Below are 21,244 nucleotides of genomic sequence, written 5' to 3'. Positions count from 1 at the left end.
GGTGGTTTGTATACATGTGCATATTTTTTTTTTAAAAAAAAGAGTGAATTGTGACATTCTCAAAGGGTTTTGTGAATCAAAAAAAAAAAAAAAAAAAGGATTAGAAGCATTGCCATGGGAGATAAATTTAGTCTCAATCTTAAAAGGATTGGTTAAATTATAGAAGGTACAGAGAAGGAGGATGGATATTTCAGGAAATGGGTAGAGTGCAAAGAAAATTCCTGAGATAAAAAGACATTCAAGGCATCTGTGGGAATGGTTTTAGACATTGTGTTTGGGACAGGAGATTTATATAAAGCAGTGAATAAACTAAAACTGGAAAAGTAGGTGGAAACTGAAATGGGAGACAACCTTAAAAGAGAACTAACGAGATTGAATTTTTTTCTTCAGACCATGGGGAATTGTTGCATTCAATTCAGCAAAAAAATTGAACATCTGATAAATGCAAAGCAATGTGTAATGTCTTGGTGTGTATGTGGTAGGTGTGGAGACACAGGTGTAGTGGAAGAAGGGTTAAAATTTCCCCATAGCACAACAATAGTTAGCAATCATTAGCATTTTTTTCGGTGCTTACTATGGGCCAGGTTCTATACTAAGTGCATTAAATGTATTCTCTAACTTAATCTCCACAACCTTATTGAAGTGTACCCTATTGGGATACAGGGAAGCTAAATTACATGTCCTTGGTTATATGACTAGGAATAGTGGAGTCACTATTCAAACTCAGTCAGTGTGGCACTGCCCATACCCTGAATGTTGGCTCTGACCCCCTGCTTCTCACACCAGGGCACTGACATCTCTGGAGGGACTCTGCAGTATACCAGGTGATATGTTAAGGACAAGATAAATATTGCATATTTTCATAAACTAGAAACTTTATTTCAAGATTTGAAAAATACATACATCAAAACAGACATGATTATAAAAATCGCATTAATTCTTAATGACTATATTGTATAACATTTATTCAGAAAAGTGCAAAGTCACAAGGACACAGTTCAATATACTTTTACAAAGTGAATGCATCCACATAACTGCCACCCAGATGAAGAAATAGAACACTACCAGCACTCCAGAGCCCAAGTGTCACTAAAATTAACCACTACCCTGACTGCCAACTAATCACTGATTACTTTGTCCTGTTTTAGATTTCTATATAAATAGAATCATATAGTATGCTCTATTTGCCACTGGCTTCTTTTCCTTAAAATTTTGTTTGGGGTTCCTTCATGTTGTTATGTGTGACACTAGTTTGTTGATTACATTCACATAGTTTTTAAGATAAAATATGTCACAATGAAATTTTTTGCTTTGTAAGGAAATATACCACATTTTTATGAGAATGCAATTAAGTCTCCTCTTCCTTCTGGTCACTCTGATGTCAAAGTTTGAACAACACAACAGCAAGCACTGATTTGAAGTCAGGAGAAATGAATTTTAGTCTTCCTCACCTATTCAGAGATGTGTGACCTTGTGCAAGTCACTTCTCTAAACTTCTGTTCCAGTACTGATAAAGGAAGTTAAATAAGGAAGTTAAACTAAAAGATCTGTCTTTAGTCTATTCCATTGTGAATATTTTTGCTTCAACTTTTAGCTTCAGATTAGTTTGAGTTTATCTTAGGGAAAAGTTACAGAGAAAATACATTTTTCCGAAATAAAATTATTTATTCTATTATAGAAGAAAAACATGCTCATTGTAACAATTCAAACACTGAGCTACCTAAAGGAAAATGTAACAATGCACCCATCCCTTTCTTGAATTCTACCTTCCCTGGCATACAAAAATAATGTTAGTTTTGTATTTATACTCCCATAATATTTTATTTTATTTATTTATTTATTTATTTTGAGACAGAGTCTGGTTCTGTCGCCAGGCTCCAGGCTGAAGTGCAGTGGCACGATTTCAGCTCACTGCAACCTCCGCCTCCTAGGTTCAAGCAATTATCCTGCCTCAGCCACCTGAGTAGCTGGGACTACAGGCACATGCCACCACACCCAGCTAATTTTTGTATTTTTTAGTAGAGACAGGGTTTCACCATGTTGGCCAGGATGGTCTTGATTTCTTGACCTTGTGATCCACCCACTTCGGTCTTCCAAAGTGCTGGGATTACAGGAGTGAGCCACCATGCCCGGCCTCCCATAATATTTTCTATGTTGTAGAACTATGTGCTTACTTAAATGGATATTACTGTTATTGTTACTTTTGAAATGGAATAGTACTAACACATTTTATTCCTCAATTTTCTCTTCATGGAAATCCTTTCAAGGTTAAAACTGTTTATTTGAATTAATGTCTACACAATGTTTCATGGTATGCATTCATTGTAATCAGTCAATCATTTCTCTATTGATTGATATTTAGGTGGTTTCCAATTTTTATACCATCATAGTGTACTACAATAAGCATCCTCGTGCATACAATATTAAACCCTCATAATCTTTCTATTTTGTCTGATAAATATAAATGGTCAGATTGTTTTCTAAAAAGTTGCTCTAATTTGCATCTCAGTACTTGAGGTTTGTGAAGGTTTGAATGTGAGATTTGAAGAAAGGGAAGACATAATATCTTAAATAATTTTCAACAATATTCATAGAAACAGAAAGCTAAAAAATAAAATATTGAGTATTTCTTTACAGGCTATGTTTGAAATCACTGAAGTCTCAAACGAGGTGTGTAGGGAGAAGAAACATTTTCCAAAATAAACAGAAACAGAAACATGGTTTTAGCCCTCAAAATACAATATCAAGAATTAAAAGGCCAGAAATAATTATTTCTTTTTAAAAAGTCACAGAAATAAGTCATTCATGTGATTCTGTAGACAGGCATGTGAGTTGGCTGGTTAATTAAACTCTGTTTCATCATCAACCTGACAAAACTTACAGGAACTTCTGAAAGCCTAATGAGGCAGCTTTTCTGTCCTGCCCGCCACACTGGGGAGGGTGTCCTTGGCCACTCACTTCTCTGGGCCCTACATCATGCATTCTGGGCTAACAAACAGAGGTCTTAGATAAGATAGACCAAGATTTAGGATTAGGCTATTTGAAGTTGCCAGTATTACATAGAAAATATTTTTTTTTTCCTGTCGATGTTTCATTCTGAGGCTGGTCTAGAAGGAAGAATTTCCCATTATCCAGCAAGATCTGAAACACCAAAACCTCCATAACGGCCTTAAGAGAAAGCCAGGTGAAAACTGTTATCTGGGATAACAAGTCAGGGGCTAAGAGGAAAAAGAGGGGCAATGGGAGTGAGGAAAGGGAGGGCAAATGCCTAAGAGACCATTTAGAGAGGAGAAGGAGAGGGAGGGAGATCAGAGAGGAGTGACTCCTTAATATACAACCTGACTCAAGGGAGAAAGTAGCAAACATTTTTGCATCAGCCCTGACCTCTGTGTGCAGGCCTTGAGAGGCTGTTGGTGAGATTTTATTTCTGGTGGTGAATAGTTTCTTCCTGCCCTTCCAAGTTTTAGTGGCATAGCTAACAGGTTGCATCTACAGTGTGCATGGCACGATTCTACGATAACGTGCTCTTCTTTGCACAAGAAGATAGTGCTACTTATTCATCCCCATGGTACATGCTGTTTTTCTATTCACAGGGATAGTTTTATATTAATCCTGCCACTCCGTTTCCTTGGGCTCCATGGTAACCAACTGTTCCCTTGTGCAGGCAGCTGGTTGAGGCTGTGAAACAGCTAACTGGCCAGCAGTGGGCATGACCCTGTGACCTCCACCAAATAGACTGAATGCTCAATCAACTTAGCATGAGCCAGTCACTCAGAGCTGTGTTTTAATCAAGGCTCTAGCACTTACCCATTATGAAAATTCATTCAGAGCACATGTTTCACTCAGCTTCCAATTCTTATCTATAAATTGGGAATGATAGTTGAATTTTTTATGGTATGATTGACGGGACAAATGAGCAAAAATATATACAGCATTTACCCTGAGAGCCAAATAATGAACACTCTTTGTCACCCTCAGGTAAAAAGGTCATACAGGGCCTGTCCCCTAGATGTAATTCTTGTGAGTGCCTACCAGGGTCAGGAGGAGACAAAACTGGTCACCCTCTGAGTAGTAAGCTGTGTCCAATGGAAAAGACTCCTTCACATCAGTGTATGAATAGCTGTGCAAGTGTCTATGGAAAGCCTTACACAAAATTTAAGGTATTCAGAGAATACATTTCACCCGTCGCCCCCCAGAAAATCCTGAGAATGTCTGTGCTTGGTAAGTCCTTTGTCTGAGTCCTCATTTGAGTCTCAGTTTGACTCTTCCTTTCTGGGCTAGTGGTCTACCTTTGATAAACTGTTTTTCCTTTTGAATGACATATTTATTTATCATATTATGCCACTGTCAGGAAACCCTAAATGTAGCCATGTCCTTTTACCAACTGGTGGATAGTCAGGCCTTCATTCCTTTACATACTATCATCTCCAACACTTTCAGGGAATGCTAAGAAACTTTCTCTGCAGAGATAAAAATAATGATACTGAGTCATTTCCTTTGTTACTCTTTGAATTCCCATATAAAGTTATCAGCTAAGTGTACCTAGCCTGGTCTTGCTAGTGTGCCTGCTTAATATGGTTTAATGCTGGTGACATTAGTCACTGTTAATTGCTCAAGAGTTGAGATGAGACAGGCAATCACTGAGTTCATCTGTAAAAAAAAAAAAATGACTGTAGTCATATTAAGAAATAAAAGGCTCTATGGCTACTTAATGACTACAAGTTATTTCAACAAAACTGACAGCATTCATTTTCATAGGAACATATACTGCACCAGGACTCTGAAAATGCCAGAGGGCAAGCAGTTTGGGGTTCTTAATTGCTTCATTTTAGCCTTCATTGTTTTTCTATTTATCAGTTGTTTTTTCTTTTAATAGAGTCTGTTCTATTCCAAATTTTCAGCTTGTTTGATTTCTAAAGAGAATTTGTGGTTTGAATTAAACCGGAATGGAAATTGACTTCATTTGAAAAGATTTCCCTTCAGATTTTTTCCTACACTGGCATTCATTTAGACAGAAAGCAGTAAAGGAGCCACACAGATACTGTGGAGGTAAGTACCACTGTCAGAACGATGCTCTCTCTTTGCCTCTTGGGGATTTTTAGCTAAGGCTGTGCTCTGTAGGAGAAGCAAGATGCTGGAGGTGGATTTTCAGAACTTTGGGTATTAAGCAATTATCTTTTAACCTACACTTAGGGCATATGACCTTCCAATTTTGTAGTGTGCCAACTGCAGAGAGAAACTCTGCTGAAATCTGTTGTCATGACAGACAGGGCCATATGAAAAGTGCTGGAAAAATTCCTCCTTAGACTATAATTGCCTTGATGGGCAGAAACTCTGCCTTCTCTTCTGCTATGGAGAATGTATGCTCCACAATGCTCACGGCTGTGTTCAGGGTTTACCGTCCAAGGCACGATCAGTCTCAAAGCAAAATTAAATTGGGACGTTGAAAATACTCAGTTTGCCTGAAGTAGCCAACTATATTTTATTTCATTTTATTTATAGATTTATGATCCTTAATACCTGGGTACATAATGTGTACACAATTTTGTTATATGAAAAACCAGAATAAACAAGCAAGTTATGTGGTATATTTGTGGTTATGCAGATGATATGAAATTGCCTAGTGGACAGATAAGTGGTTTCCTTCTAACTGTGAATCTGGGTGCCCTGTAGAGTTTGAGCATGGAAGTCAGCAACACTGTGTAGCATAATGGTGAAGGTCCAAGCTCTGAAGCCAGACTGCTTGGGTTTGAAGTCTGCCACATAATTTCTTAACATCATTCTGCCTCAGCTTTTCCATCTATAAAATTAGAACAATGATTACACCTAACTCATCAAGTTGTTATGAGGATCGAATAAATTAATACACACACATTAAAAATGTTTCAGTAGTTCTTGGCACATAGTAAATGCTATGTAAGTCTTAGCTGTGAATATTGTAATTACTATCATTAAGAATCTAAGGGCTGGGCACCGTGGCTCACGCCTGTAATCCCAGCACTTTGGGAAGTTGAGGCTGGTCGAAGTTGAGGTCAGGAGTTTGAAATCAGCCTGGCCAACATGGTGAACCGCCATCTTTACTAAAAATACAAAAATTAGCCAGGCATAGTCCCAGCTACTCAGGAAGCTGAGGCACGAGAATCGCTTGAACCCAGGAGGTGGAAGTTGCAGTGAGCCGAGATCGTGCCACGGCTCTCCAGTCTGAGAGGCAGAGTGAGGCTTCATCTCAAAAAAATAAAAAATAAAAAAATGCTAAGATTTTGTGATGCGCAACATGATTCTCTATAATCAAAAAGTTGATTGCACATTTAGCAAGTTTTTTCTCTCTTCGTTCTTTCGTTCTCTTCCTTTCTTTCTTTCCTTTTCCTTTCCTCTTTTACTCTCCTCACCTACAGCTCTGGCTTTCTGTCTACATTGTGATTCTTGGAATTTTGAGTCTTGCCTGAAGTCGTCCTTTTAATGGCAGTGGTGTGGGCAGAAGGGAGTTGTGGGGAGAATGGTCGACCTGTGCTGTCTGCAGCCCAAGTATGGGAAGGTAGATGCTTGAGTTGTTAGGGACTCCCACTCCGTACCTACCCACATGCCTATTCAGAGGAAAGAACATTTTTCTGTGTGGAGGTGGCATTCATGTTGGAAGGGAATGGTAGATGATGTTATTTTTGTTCCCGCAAATGTGGATGTTTAAAATAGTGCTTTATTCAATCGGCATAAGTGACACATAAACTATGTATAGTGGTGAAATTGGGCCTAGCAGGTGACAAGGGTCAGATCTCACCAAAATCAAGCATCATGGTTCTCCACTGATAGTACCCAAGGAATCAGCTTTGGGGATGGCCAGCACAGACCCCCATCTCAAGTTGACTGGCAAATTTGCTTGCACAACTACCTAATTGTCTGAAATGGAGGTACTTCAGAGCCAGTGAACTGGGATTTTGGCTTCGTTTCCATGGGTCATGCCAGTGGGTCACATTTCCTCTCTGAACCTCCCTCCAAGCCACACTGTATTCTTGAAGGGTAAGTGTATTCGTTATTCTTTTGCTTTTTGACACAGAGCCCTACAGGCCTGGAATTCAGCCAGTGTAACCTAATCATGAGGCTGCAGCTTGGGCTATATTTAATTGGAGGTTTATTGTCTTGCCATGGTTCTACAAGTTTAGGGAACTTTTTTGAGATTGATTAAGGTACTGTAGGGATTTGAAGTAGTGTCAATTTTGGCTCCACATGCCTTTCTACTGATTATAATTAAAAATGTATTTAAAGTGTTAAGTTTAGGTCTTTAAAAATTGCTCTTTATGCTTTGAGTCACCAGAGTAAGAATTCTAGGAGAGGTTCTTCTATTTTGAAACAAACAGGTCATGTTTCATAGTGTGTACCTTTGGGGAAAGAGGGATGGAGTATTCTATTCCTATGAAAAGTTTTACTACCAAAACTCATCTGATTTGGCTGTCCAAAGAAAAAGAAATGCATAGATTTTGAGGCAAATATAAAGCTACCATATGTACCAGGGAGACTTTTGAAATATTTCCAGAGTGTCCTTAATTCATTTGAAATGCGTGAAAATTTTGAATTTTATTTAAGAACAAGTTGGGGGAGCCATCTCATCAAAAACTTGAGAGTGAAAGATGGCTGTGAGGAAAGAATAATTTCATACTTGCTAGACATCGCTATAATAGATTACATAGAACATTTGGCTGATTTGAATTAGAACCCACATGCCTCCTCCACCCCCAACCTTCTCTTTTCATCTCGTTAGAGCCTCTTCTTTCTACCCTCAACTGTGGTTTCGATATGACTAGGGAATGGACACTAAAAATATTTCTGGAATGACGTGACCCTCTCTCACACCATCCAGGAAAGGGACAAGGCTTCACAAGAAACAGCACATGCTTTCCTTTCATTTCTGGGAGTCCCGGGGTCAACCTACAGATGCTGCTTCTTCCGTGGCCGATGGCATTCAGACTCCTCGCTGTGGCCGACGGTGCCAGGCAAGCAACTGGACAGGACAGCTCAGCTACAGAACACTGGCCACGGTCTCGGCCAGAGCAGCAGCCCCCCAGCCACGGACCACCTCCACCACCCCATCCAGGAGCCTTCCCGCCTCCTTCAGCCTTGCTGCGGCCCCGTCACAGGGGCTGAAGAACTGGGAGGTGGTGGCAGCAGTGGCAGCAGTGCCTACAGCCTTGGGGCCAGTCCAGACACGTGGGACCCTGCTTCGGGCAACTCTGCAGCCCCTCCGGAGCCAGAGAGGAACCCAAGACTTCCCCAGCGCTCACCATTGTCTCTTCCTGTGGCTGAATCGTGGGCAAGGGCTCATAATGGAAACTGCCCCTCCTGAGCCGAATTCCAAAGCAAGACAGGCAGAGGTGGGGGTCGGGGTGAGCAGTGCTCAAGACAGCCAGGAGCTCAAGCAGCAGCTGTGGCCACTTCCCAAGCCTTCAGCGTCCTCCCAGCGAGAAGCGAAATATGTGGAGATGTGCGCTTCAGCTGAAGTCCAGAGGGAGAGTCCCCGGACTATGAAACTTACCCTGGGGCACTGCCCTGGGGGTCAGAGGGCCTCTAGGATCCCAAAGGAGAAAGCCCAAGATGAACCCAGCAGTCAAAAGTGCAAGGCTCCAAGCCCCCAGAAAAATCCTGCCTTCTCTGAACTCTCCAGATCCCAGCATTCTGCCTCTGAAGAGGGTGGCAACTTCTCATCTTCCTCATCTTCCTCTCCGGTGAACAAAGCAAAAGAGGATGGCCTTTCCAAAATGGAGGACTCCACCACATCCGCGGGGGCTCTGGCCACCTCCTCTTCATCCTTAGGCTTTGAGAGTGAGAGTGGTGAGAGCAAAGTTTGCCAGCCCTTGGGAGGAGAAGGAGGGAAAAAATCAGGAGGAGGGGAAGGAGGAGGAAAAGGAGAAGGAAGAGGAGGGGGAGGAGGGGCAGGAGATGGAACAGAGTGCAGGGACATTATTGCCAAGTCTCAGGGCAGCAGGGACCCCCCTAAAGTCGAAGACGCTCACTACATCACCACCCATGAGATCCAGCTGAGTGAGGTGGAACAGGACATGGATTTCGACGTGGGGCTGGCCTCCCGCTGGGATTTCGAGGACAACAACGTGATCTACTCGTTTGTGGACTATGCTTCCTTTGGTGGCAGCGACGAGACCCCGGGGGACATCACCAGTCCGACCGAAGAGGACGACGACAACAGCTGCTACCTCAGCACCACTCCCAGCACCAACACCACGCGGACGCCCAGCCCCACCAGCAGCGACCTGGCCCGCCCCGACGCAGGCCGCAGTGGTCGCAACACCAGCAGCACGGAAGTGGGCAGCGGCCCCTCGGACAGTGGCCCCACTCCCCCACCCACTGGGCCTGGCACTGCCACCCAGAGTGAGTCTGTGCCCGAGACCCCGGAGGTAGCTTCAGGGGCAGCAGCCGCCGCCGCCAGCAGCTGTGGGAGTGCAGCAAGCCAGATCCTCCTATCAATCAAACCGGCTTCCCGGGCTATAAATGAGCCTAGCAACGTGCATGCAAAGCAAAACATTATTTATGCTGCCAAGCATGAAGGCGACATGAGCCTCCGCGTCTCCACAGCTGCTGAACACAATTCAAGTTTGCTGAAGCAAAACTCGGCTGCAGCCGTGGCTCAGGACCATGCAAAGAAATTCATTGCTGTCCCTGCTCGCCTGCAAACCAGGTGCGGGGCCATCCGGGCAAAGGAGCTGGTGGACTACTCCAGCGGAGCCTCCAGTGCCGTGAGCGAACTGGACGATGCGGACAAAGAGGTGCGTAACCTGACCTCCCGGGCCTTCCGGAGCCTGGCTTACCCCTACTTTGAGGCTCTGAACATCAGTTCGCGGGAGTCCTCCACCACGCTCTCCGAGGTGGGCTTTGGGCGCTGGTCGACCTTCCTGGACTTAAAATGTGGGGGTGTTGGGGCCAGGGTGGAGCAGAGCCTCCTCAGGAGCAGCGCGGCCTCTGTGGCTGCAGGGCTGAGGAAGGGCAGTGGGGCCCGGGCCACTGCCGACCAGCTCTACATCCAGTCCAAGAAGTCTCAGACCAAGGCCTTGGAGTTCGTGGTCAGCAAAGTCGAGGGGGAAATCAAACACGTGGAGACGCCCCTGTGTTTCCAGAAGCAGGTCCAGACGGGCTCCCGCGTCGTCACCCTTTTGGAGCCCCTGAATTTACGCAGTGACAGCAAAGCCAGCTCGGTCCCTGGGCCCGGCAGGGCCACCAAAGGCCCCGGCAAGGGTCCCGGCTCGGCGTCCACTGACGACGGCTCCGAGACCTCCGAGGGCAGCAAGCCCGCCTCCCGCGCCGACGGCCCCCAGAAGTCCAAGTTCGCCTCCAGTCTGCTCAAAAACGTCATTTCCAAGAAGATGCAGCGAGAACACGAGTTCAAAATGGAGCGGGGAGAAGTCACGGATACATCCCACCACCTCGCAGGCACCTCCAAGGAGCCGGAGGGCGGCCCCGGGAGTGAGAGGCAGCGAGAGAGGGGCCTGCAGAGGCAGAGCTCTCGCCACTCCGAGGCCGGCTCCGAGTACACGGTGGTCAGCGTGTCCGATGCGGGCGGGGAGGGATCCGTGGCCGGCACCAAATCCCCCATCTTCAAAGCCAGTACCCCTCGCGAGCGCAGCGCGGGACCCGGCCGGAATGTCACCGATGGACACACAGAAGTGTGCGAAATTAAAAAGAGTGCCTCAGAGACTGTCAAGGGCATCTTCCTCCGCAGTCAGAACAGTGCGTTCCGGTCGTGGAAGGAGAAAGAGGCCGAGAAGCGGGAGGAGCAAGCCCCCATCCGGAAGCTGAAGCTGCCCAAAGGAGGCGACTGGAGGGCTGATCTCGGGGAGATCTCCGCCAGCAAGAACACCATCATGTCTCGCCTCTTCGTCCCCAACATCCAGCAGACACCCAAGGACAAGCAGCCGGGGAAGCAGGCCACCAAGTATCCTGCTGCCCAGGCCACCTCCACCGCAGTGATCAGACCCAAGGCTCCTGAAATCAAGATCCGGCTGGGGAGTGTGCAGCAGCCGAGCTCAGACTTCAACATTGCCAAGTTGCTCACGCCCAAGCTGGCCGGTGGCAGCGCCTCTAACCTGTTCAAGACCATCGAGGACAACAGCAGGGCACAGCAGAAACTCTTCCGCGGAGACAACCTAGAAAAAGTGCCCCATTTCCAGGTGAGAGACATCAGAGACAAGTCCAAGGCTCAAGGCCCCCTCCACCAGGTGAGAGATGTCAGGAAACTAATCAAAGGTTCAGGGGATAGCAGTGACAAGGGCAGTGTTACCCCAGAGCAGGGCCTGACTGGACCCAACCCCAGGCAGCTGTCTGCAGCAGCTGGCGGATCCGGATCCCTGTCCCCCATGGTGATTACATGCCAGGCTTTAGTGAACCAGAGGGAAGACAGCTTGGACCGAGAGCCCAGGGAGAGCATGGGCAAAATGGGCGGAAGCAGAGTCTTGAATTCCTCCTCCCCAGAAGGGACAGTCTTGGTTCACAGGGCATCTGGCAGGCTACCTGTGGCTACCATTGCCCCCAATAAGCCTGAGCAGGGTTCATACCTGCCTGTGCTCAAGATTGTCTCCAAAGCTTCCACCCAGAAGACCCCAGAGAAGCTCAAGGAGGAGGAGGTCAAGGAGGAAGGGAAAGCCACAAAGCCAGCCCGGAATGCCCTGGAGAAGCTGACTGCAGCGGTGAGGTCCATGGAAGAGCTGTACAGCTTCAACAGGAACGAGTGGAAGCGCAAAAGCGACCCCTTGCCTATGATGACGGACAGCCACGTGCTGTCGCTCATTGCCAGTGAGGAGAGGGAAGGGGTAGTGGGTGCTGAGGGAGACCAGGACAGGCTGTCCAAACGGCTGGGTGAGGTAGGAGGGCGGGGCACAGGAAACAAAGCTGGTGTGGTCCTGCGAGGGGCCCCCATACAGCGTCTGCAGCGGAGAAACTCCAATCCCAGCGCTGAGAGTGTGTCTGCGCGGGCAGCGGCCTTTGAGAACCTGGCCAGGGAAAGACCCCGATCTCTCTACATTCCCCCAGTCCACAAGGATGTGGAGAGAACCCAAACCCTGCAGCCCCTCCCTCCACTCCCCAGCAACCGGAATGTGTTCACAGTGAGTGCCAGCAGCATTCAGAAAACTGGGGGTGTCGCTGGGAAGTTCCCACAGGGACCTTCTCCAGAGAGTCCTTCAGCAGCTAAGGGCATCAAATCTCAGGGACTCCGGTCCCTCAAGATCTCTCCCGCCACCCGGGCACCTCCTGATGAGGTGACCAACAGGAAAAGTGGCAGCAATTTGGAGAAGAGCAACAGTGACTGTGAGAATTACCTGACCATCCCTCTCAAAGGAAGCTCTGCTGCAGGGGAACTTCCTGGCAGGCCTGGGGCTTCCCGGGAGGGACCCCTCAACTCCTCAGCTGCCACTCTCTGCAGTTTGCCCCCACTGAGTGCCCGCAGTCAGGTCCCCAGTAGCTCCAAAGGCTCTCAGGTTAGTGGAACCAGCCGACCAGCTTGGCGTACTAAACCTGACAACCCCCGGGAGACAGTAGCTGCCCCCCCAGGGCCACAGAGCCCTGAGCATCCCCCCACCGCCATCTACCACCAACCGCCACTGCCCTTTGCCCTACAGGGGGCCCAGCCCCAGGTCCTCTGCTTCTCCCCACCCAGCATGCCTGCCCCAGCACCTGCAGGCCCAGCTCCGGTCCCCACAGACCCCTTCCAGCAGCCACAGCCTCAGCAGACCCAGCGTAAGATGCTCCTGGATGTGACAACCGGCCAGTATTATCTGGTGGATACACCAGTACAGCCTATGACCCGGAGACTGTTTGACCCTGAGACAGGGCAGTATGTGGATGTGCCCATGACCTCCCAGCAGCAGGCTGTGGCTCCCATGTCCATCCCTGTGTCTCCCTTGGCCCTGAGTCCTGGGGCTTATGGACCCACCTACATGATTTACCCTGGGTTTTTGCCCACCGTGCTGCCCCCAAATGCCCTGCAGCCCACACCAATTGCTCACACTCCAGGAGGCAGTGAGCTCTCCCCAATGGCAACAGAGTCTCCCAGCAAAGAGGCAGCTGCAACGTTCACTGAGGCTCCATACTTCCTGGCTTCTGGTCAGTCTCCAGCCTCCTCATCCTCCTCAGCCCCAGCAGCCACATCCCAGCTTGTAGGGGCCAAGGGCTTCACCCAGCTGCATGGCAAGCCTGTCATCAGCATTACTTCACAGCCCCTGGGGCCACGGATCATTGCTCCCCCTTCCTTTGATGGCACCACCATGAGCTTTGTGGTAGAACACAGATGATGAGCAGCCACCAGGAAGCGGAATGAAACAACTGCTGGTAAGTGAATTTCGCTTCAATAATAAGGTTTAAGAGAGTAAGAACAACATTTTTTTCTTTGTGTTTGAAGTGAGAGATTTACAACAAAGGATGCTGTCTCTAGAAATGCATGTTTTGGCAGAATAGAACAAGCCTGCATCCAATTTACGAAGGGGGTAATTTTCTTGCCAGGATTCTCCCTCTCCCCAAATTTGAGTCCCTAAGGTCGACCTTTGCTCTTTGACCTTTTCAGATTGCCTGAGTGTTTTTTTCCCACTTGACAGGAGAAGGGAAGTGAACCTTGAGTCTCTCCCTTCAGCCTGTGGAAAATGATGGCAGGGCAAAGAACGAAAACTCAGCTTGGATTTTGTGGAGTTAGACTCACTCTTTGTTCATGACAGCCCCAGGCACAGGATGAACTGAACATCCTAGGAGATCATTGGAAACCTCTTCAATCTGTTTGCTCCCCAGAAGTATGAAGAAGCAAAGACAGATGTTTTCTTGTTAGGACCATTTTCTAAAATCTGCAGAAAATCTTCTTTCCCCTCTTGTATCTTCCTTTTGAAATAGCTTACACAAAGGGGCTATATTTTTTAAGCTCTCATTTTTGTTTTCTGATGATCAGAACACGTTCTTAGGATGATTTCAAGGTCTTTAATATATCTTACACACACACACACACACACACACACACACACACACTTTGACACACACTTTGATCTCTATGGAGGATGGGGCAGATTCTGGAGCTGCAGTTACTCCTTCCTTGAATGGAGTTGCTGTGTTTAATCCAGTCCTGTTCAGACTGAACACATTATACTTTGCTGCTAATCCCACAAGACTGTTATTTTTATGTCTGCATTCTTTCTCCAGAGAAGAATCAACTTCCACACCTACACCTAGGTAAATGAAATCAGAGTAAATAGATTCCTGACATCTAGGTTAATCCAAATGCCCAAACAGGAGTCCCTGGAAATACAGTACGTGGAACTTGATAGGAAGAGTGAGTTTTACTTGTTCAAACCAGGACACTTCAGGTCAAACACATGACAGGGCAAAGACACCTTCAGATAGGAACGTAAAAGTGTCAGAACTGTGGGGACGAACTTGCCCCAATACTCCTGTTCTCTTCAGATTGGGAAAGGTTACTATTATAAATCCTTCTTAGGACTTTCAGTCTTTGGTAAGATCATATTTAGAACCAAAAAAAAAAAAAAAAAGAGAGAGAGAGAGAGAGAGAGATAGAAAGAAGAGAAATCCTATTTATGCTTCTATAATAAAAATAAGTTATTTCTCTTTTCTCTGTTATAATGGAAAAGGAACAGAAGAACATTGCTGCTTTGTGCAGTAAAAGAGGCTTCAATCAGGAATTATGTTCATTGGATTTTTGGAGTCACACAGCTTCTCACCAGCTGTGTGATCGTGGGTGTGACAAACTCTCTAGCATTTATGTGTCATCTCCAGTGGGGACAATAATATCTAACCCTAAACATGCATCTGAATATCAGATGATATAACAATGTATTGCAAGCTATAAATTTTGTTCAAATTAAGGGATTGTTATTGAATATTATTACACTTACTGGACTGTAAGACAACATTAGGCACTGTTCAAAAAACCCTTAAATCTTTATCTAAGAATTCAGTTGAAAACACAAGCCTCATTTTAGCTGCAATCCAGACATACATTGTTTAAATTCTTCTTCTGGGAGAGTCTACAACAGGCACTGTGTAGATAAAGAGAGGAGGGAGAAAATTAAAGACAAATAAGTCACCTTTTGTTTAGTGTAAAATTAAAAAAAAAAAATCAGTATGCATGGTAGGAGACTCAGAATTAGAGAATTAGTTTCGCAGAAGGAAAAGAGTAGCCAATAGGCAAAAGTGTTTTAGTCGCTTAGACAGGTGCTGTGTTTACCTAGGGCTATTTTGGACCACCTAATGCTACGAGGCCTTTGTGCAAGCTGTGGAGGTGCAGAAGCAAGGGGAAGGGAGGACGAGGAGGAGAAGAGGGAGGATGGGGCACACACTCGCACAGTGTCCTCTTAAGCAGCTGCCTTTGGCCTTTCTCCTGTCTGTTGAGTCTAGAGAGATTAGACTTCGGATTGTTTCCAGTAAACACAGATATATATTCGAGTTTTAGCATTTTGGAGTTGAATAGTGGTAATTTAAATTTTTTCCCTTTTTGAAAGCACAACCTTTATTTTAGTAAATAAAGCCCTAAAGATAGACAGAAAGGTCAAATCTGGTTGGAAACTAAAGATTAGCTTTTTGTATGCAGGCAAAAGTTGACTTAGCCAAATTGAAATAATGAATTAAAAATCCTTCAAAACTCACTTTTTTGAACATTCAGTACCACTCTCCAAAGAAAAACCAGATGGGTTTTTTTTAAGTGTCTAATTCTTTTCTTTGTGAAAAAAAAAATTGTAAGCATTGTTCAGATCTTTTAACATGTTCATATAGATGGTCAGTGTTCAGATCTTTCAACATGCTGTTATAGATGGTCATTGTGAGAAATCTTGAAATGTGATTTCAGGTCAAAATTTTCTTTAAAAACCACACTTACTGCAGATATTAGTTTTGAGGTAGGGTAGGTTTATGCTCCCCTTTCAAATGAGAATTTATGTAAATGATTTTATCTGACCACAAGAGAAGAAATCTGGGACTTAAAAAGGAATGATTTTGCTGAGGTCCCAAAGAGTGACAGAACCAGAACCTGTGGAACCAGCTCTTAACCCCTGGGCCACACCATGCTCCCTGCAGAACACTCTGTGTTCCTTGGTGTGATGCATAGAGCAAAAAAGGACAGCAAAGGAGGTGTGATGAGCTCTGAACTGGCGGCAAGGACACCCAGGATCTGCTCTCTGGTGGCATTTGGCCATTAACCATCTGTGTTTCCATTTGCCTCTCTGGACATTTGCAAAATGAATGTTTCAAGAAAATGCACTAATTCAACAAGCATGGATTACGTGCCTACATTCTGTCAGCCACTGTGTACTCCGTGGTGGGTCCATAAACAAGTAACATAAGTGAGGGGCCTGCACTCCAGCAGGAAACAGACTTGTACACACAAAACTGCAAAACAAGTGTTCAAGAACTATCATAACCTTTAAGATTCCTTCCAGTTCAAATAATATTTCATCATCTATTTTTAGCACTGCATTGCAACAGGGAGCTTCACTTTTTTTCCTCCCCTTATATATTTGAACATAAACAGCTGCTGTTATCTCTTTCTGATTATTCTGCTATAAATGTTCCTTTATTTTTTAAAAAAAATATATATATATAGGTGGGTTTTTCTCACTTCTCTTCATCCTGTGGTCAGTATTCCAGTACTTCTCACTCAGACTTTGCCACTGCCAGAGCCCATCTAAAAAGATAATAAGATTATTCATTTTCTTATTATTTAGTACTCCCGTCTCACATTGTGATTACTGGACAAGGCTGTGTACCACCTGGGACCCAACTGCCCAGATGACTACTGCAGTAACCCAACTGCAACACACCAGTGTGATAGGAACACCAGCTGCAAAACTTCACCACTTTCTTTTTCTCTGTTGTTAGATGTTTTTGTCTGTCTATTTTGGTTTTTGATGGTTCACCTCCACAGGATCTTTGACTACTTTTGAATGAGTTTTTTTTTTTTTTTTCTAGTTTTCTGTTTTTTGAGGCAGACGGCTACATTTTTCCCTTCCTGACATATCCAGATGTTAGATAAAAATACATATTAGATGCTATATTTTTGTTTTAAGATTTTAATTGAGTTGATACTAAATACCATTTACAAGGGCATAAAGATAAAATAAATATGTAATATTATCAAAAGAAAATTTTCATTGGTACAATGCCTGTTAATATAGTGGATATCAGCCTAAGAGAATTGCAATTATTTTGTTTCATTTGAATGTCCCTTTTTTTTATGACTTTGTGTCTTTATTTCTCCCTGTGTTTTCTGTTGCTCCTGCATTGCTAGTCTTTCTTTTCTATTTACTTCCCCAGAGTTACTTCTACCCGCTGAATAGGGCCCCATGCATCAGCAACTGAAGTAGGAAGAGTAAGGGCTAGATTTAGGGAGAGCTGTCTTATTAGAGTATTCTAAGAGGGTCCTAGACTGGTCCTTAGATCATCAAAGCCAGTCTCTTTGTATTAAAATTGCAAGAGGAAATTAGCACACAGAGAGGGTAAGTGACCCTTCCTTAGTCATAGAACTGGGGCTTGAAACCTAAATATTCTGTTCCAGAGCCCTTTTCTTTTTCTTTTTTTAAATTATGCTTTCAAGTTCTGGGTACATGTGCAGATTATGCAGGTTTGTTACATAGGTATACATGTGCCATGGTAATGGTTTGCTGCATCCATCACCCCATCATCTACATTAGGTATTTCTCCTAAAGCTATCCCTCCCCAGTCCCCCCACCCCCTTCTATTCTTCCCTTAACCCCCCATCACCCAGGCCACAGTGTGTGATACTCCCCTCCCTTTGCCCCTGTGTTCACATTGTTCAACACCCACTTATGAGTGAGAACATGTGGTGTTCGGTTTTCCGTCCTTGTGTCAGTTTGCTGAGAATGAGGGTTTCCAGTTTCATCAATGTCCCTGCAAAGGACATGAACTCATCTGTTTTATGGCTGCATAGTATTCCATGGTGTATATGTGTCACATTTTCTTTATCCAGTCTATCATTTATGGGGATTTGGGTTGGTTCCAAGTCTTTGCTCTTGTGAACAGTGCTGCAATAAATATACATGTGCATACGTCTTTATAATATAATGATTTATAATCTTTTGGGTATCTACCCAGTAATGGGATTGCTGGATCAAATGGTATTTCTGTTTCTAGATGCTTGAGGAATCACCACACTGTCTTCCACAATGGCTGAATTAATTTACACTCCCACCAACAGTGTAAAATCATTCTTATTTCTCCACATCCTCTCCAGCATCTGTTGTCTCATGATTTTTTAATGATCGCCATTCTAACTGGTGTGAGGTGGTATCTCAATGTGGTTTTGATTTGCATTTCTCTAATGACCAGTGATGATGAGCTTTTTTTCATATGTTTGTTGGCTGCATAAATGTTTTATTTTGAAAAGTATCTGTTCATATCTTTTGCCCACTTTTGATGAGTTTTTTTTCTTGTAAATTTGTGTAAGTTATCCATAGATTCTGGATATTAGCCCTTCGTCTGATGGGTAGATTGCAAAATTTTTTTCCCATTCTAAGGTGGGGTTGCTACATTGCCCAGGCTGGAGTGCAGTGGTGCACAGGCGTTTTCTTCTTGCTGTCCATTTCTGCTCTTCCTTTTTTCCCTAAGGCCACTTTTCTTTGATGGACTTACTTCCTGGTGGCTGTCCCACTAGTCTCTTTTTTCCCTTGCCGTTTGCTTGATAATTTATTTTCGGTCTTTTCCTTTTTTTTTTTTTTTTTTTTTTGGTAGTTTATTCCTTATTGGGGTTCCTCATTTTCCCTTCATTTCAACTTGATTTACTTCAGTGCCATACCACCTTGCTTCTTCCCTTCTCCTAACTACTTTCGTAGTTTGTTTTTATCTTAGATTAGACAGCTTAAAGGGTAGGACTTGGTGGGTCCTCCGGCTCCCTCCCCTGAATGTTCTTAAAGCACTGTACTTGTAGCCAGCCCAGGACATCATCCAAGGGACAGGAACTTTGCTGCCCCAAGCGCACGCAGGCCAGGTAGCTAATCTGCAGACTATCAACTAGACATTGTATTTTCACTTCATTCCATAATTACCTTCATGAATTGATAAATTCATTTCTATTTTTCCCACTAACTTGATAGTGACTTCCCATCCCAATTATTATATACAGCTGCTGTTTTATCTTCTTAATGTCTTTTTTTATTTTTGCCTTTTCTTTTCTCCGTTTCCCTCTAATTGCATTGTGGTTTTTCTCTAGCTTGCTGTTTTGTATCTCTCTTCTATTGCCTTTTAATTTTTTTTAACTTATCTAAATTCTATTGCCTTTATATTTTCTTTTTTAACTTATCTAAAAATAATAAAAAGTGAAAAGTAATAACTAATATGTATTAATCACTTAGTATATACCAAGACTTAACATCATGCCATTTAATTCTTAACACGAATAGGTACTATTTTTAATCTCTGTTTGATAAATGAAACATTAACTTGTCCCAGATCAACAGCTATTGAAATCCAGGCACTTCGAGCTCCGTGGCCCTTCCTCTTACAGAGCATTCCCTTGTTTACCTACTTGTCTTATTCTCTGCGCTCTGATCCCAGTTCTTTGTTGTAAATTGTCCCTCTTCCCTTATTTGTTCTTTGTGCCACGACTTTCTTATTACCTAACTTCTTCAAAATTTTTCAGCCATTGCATTTTTACACATCAGTCCACTAAAGAATTAATTATATGAAACATTAAAGTCCTTGTGGATGGGGAAAGAGAACACAGTTGGAATTTGACTGGCTGCCTTGCTGCTAATTTTCCAAACTTCTGTTTCATTCAGAGGAAATAGAATCTTCTGGCCATTTTACTGCTGTGGAGGGCGTGTGTGTGTGTGTGTGTGTGTCTGTGTGTGCGTGTGTGTTTTGTGGTTTAGGGGAAAAGTCAGGGGAAGGGAATAAGGCAAGAAACTGACCCTGACTCTTTCAGTGTTCAGTATATACTAAAATTCTATGTGTTTTTCATTTGATTAAACAACTAGCTATCCTTAGAACACTGTATGCAAAAAGAAACCTGAGCCAGTTTAAGGACTCCTAAAAGCTGTAGTTCCCAGTGGTGGGATAATTTTTGTTTAAAGCAGTAGAATGTAGGATATAAAAGTAGGAGAGAAATCTTCTTGGATGCTAGTGGGTTAAAGCATTTTAGTTGAAGGGGAGCTGTGTGGCTTTTCCTAAAGAACAAGTATGTATGCCTTGAAGTCAGGCAACCCCAACTCAGATTCTAATACTGTTACTTACTAGTGTAAGTGACTAATCTTACTAGTCACAATGTAGTCTAGGCAAGTGACTTGCTGTCACTGAGTCTCATTTTCCTCACCTGTAAAATGGGGATATGTTTCAGGAGAGTAGTGAAGACTGAATTATAAAACCATGACAGAAGACAGAGCATATAGTACATGGCAACGTAGTAAGTGTCCAAGCTCCCTTGAGACTAGATCCTCATAAATGCCTCAGAATCCCCTTATCTTCTCAGTGACGCTCACCAGAGAGGAAAATCAGCCCTTATCAATGCAGATTCCCAAGGTAAGTATCATAGACCTGTGCCCAGGATTGCTCTGTATTTCCCCAAACTGGAGACAGTGTCCACAGTTCTGCAGTCCTCTTTGAGCTAGCTGGCTGATCTGTCAGGGCAGGCCAGTTGGCTGTGTGTCAGGGTACTCTAGTATCCCCCAAGGCCTTCCAGAATATTATACAACTCTAGGCATAGCTTGCCAGCTGTGTGTGGTGATTTTCCTCTCTGTCTGGGCACAGGCTGGCGTGGAGAAAGGGAAAATCTGACCCAGCATCCCTGTTCAAATCTGTCATGTGTTCTGGTCCTAAAACCATGGGAAGTCGTCCAGCTAAACTGCCTGGTGATACAGCGTAGTCATCCCTTCGTCTTTACTGACTTCTTCATGATCCATTCTACTGCAGTACATGTTTGTGAGGCCTCTAACAGGTTAGCTATATTGGCAATTTTTATTACTTTTTCTTTACTAGGAATGGGGAACAACTTTATTACTTTTCAATTTCAAACAAAATTCTCCTGATATTAATGTAAGCAGAAGCGATATTCTGTGACTATCCAAAAAGGAGGTATCTGTGCTATCAATCCCTAAATATGATCCTAGTAGATTGTATAACCAGATTTCTCCTTCATTTCTCAGACTATTACCATCCTATAATGCAATCTCTCTCTCTTGACTTTTTTTCTTTTCTGTCTCCCTTTAATGTCTTCTCACTGCCCAAGAAGTCTCCGCAAATCTTGCCT

The 21,244-nt window shown here is 44.1% G+C and overlaps 1 protein-coding gene across 2 annotated transcripts in view; it reads left to right on the top strand.

The window, feature by feature from the left end:
* Positions 1-4,696: 4,696 nt before the first annotated feature.
* Positions 4,697-21,244, top strand: part of C3H4orf54 (chromosome 3 C4orf54 homolog) — a 30,699-nt gene continuing 14,151 nt past the window's right edge. Inside the window, exons 1-2 of one of the 2 annotated variants that reach the window (XM_039468015.2) lie at positions 4,697-5,049; positions 7,853-13,323. In XM_039468015.2, the coding sequence (XP_039323949.1) occupies positions 7,884-13,286 (5,403 nt within the window). In that variant the 5' untranslated portion in view covers positions 4,697-5,049; positions 7,853-7,883 and the 3' untranslated portion in view covers positions 13,287-13,323. Of the gene's footprint in view, positions 5,050-5,070; positions 7,015-7,852; positions 13,324-21,244 lie in introns of those variants that run through there. The other variant, XM_074396496.1, reaches the window with a different exon arrangement.

This window comes from Saimiri boliviensis, chromosome 3 (assembly GCF_048565385.1).
Source record: "Saimiri boliviensis isolate mSaiBol1 chromosome 3, mSaiBol1.pri, whole genome shotgun sequence".
NCBI classification, from domain to species: domain Eukaryota; kingdom Metazoa; phylum Chordata; class Mammalia; order Primates; family Cebidae; genus Saimiri; species Saimiri boliviensis.
Note: the sequence above shows the minus strand (reverse complement) of the source record. Positions and strands in the feature narration are given on the sequence as shown.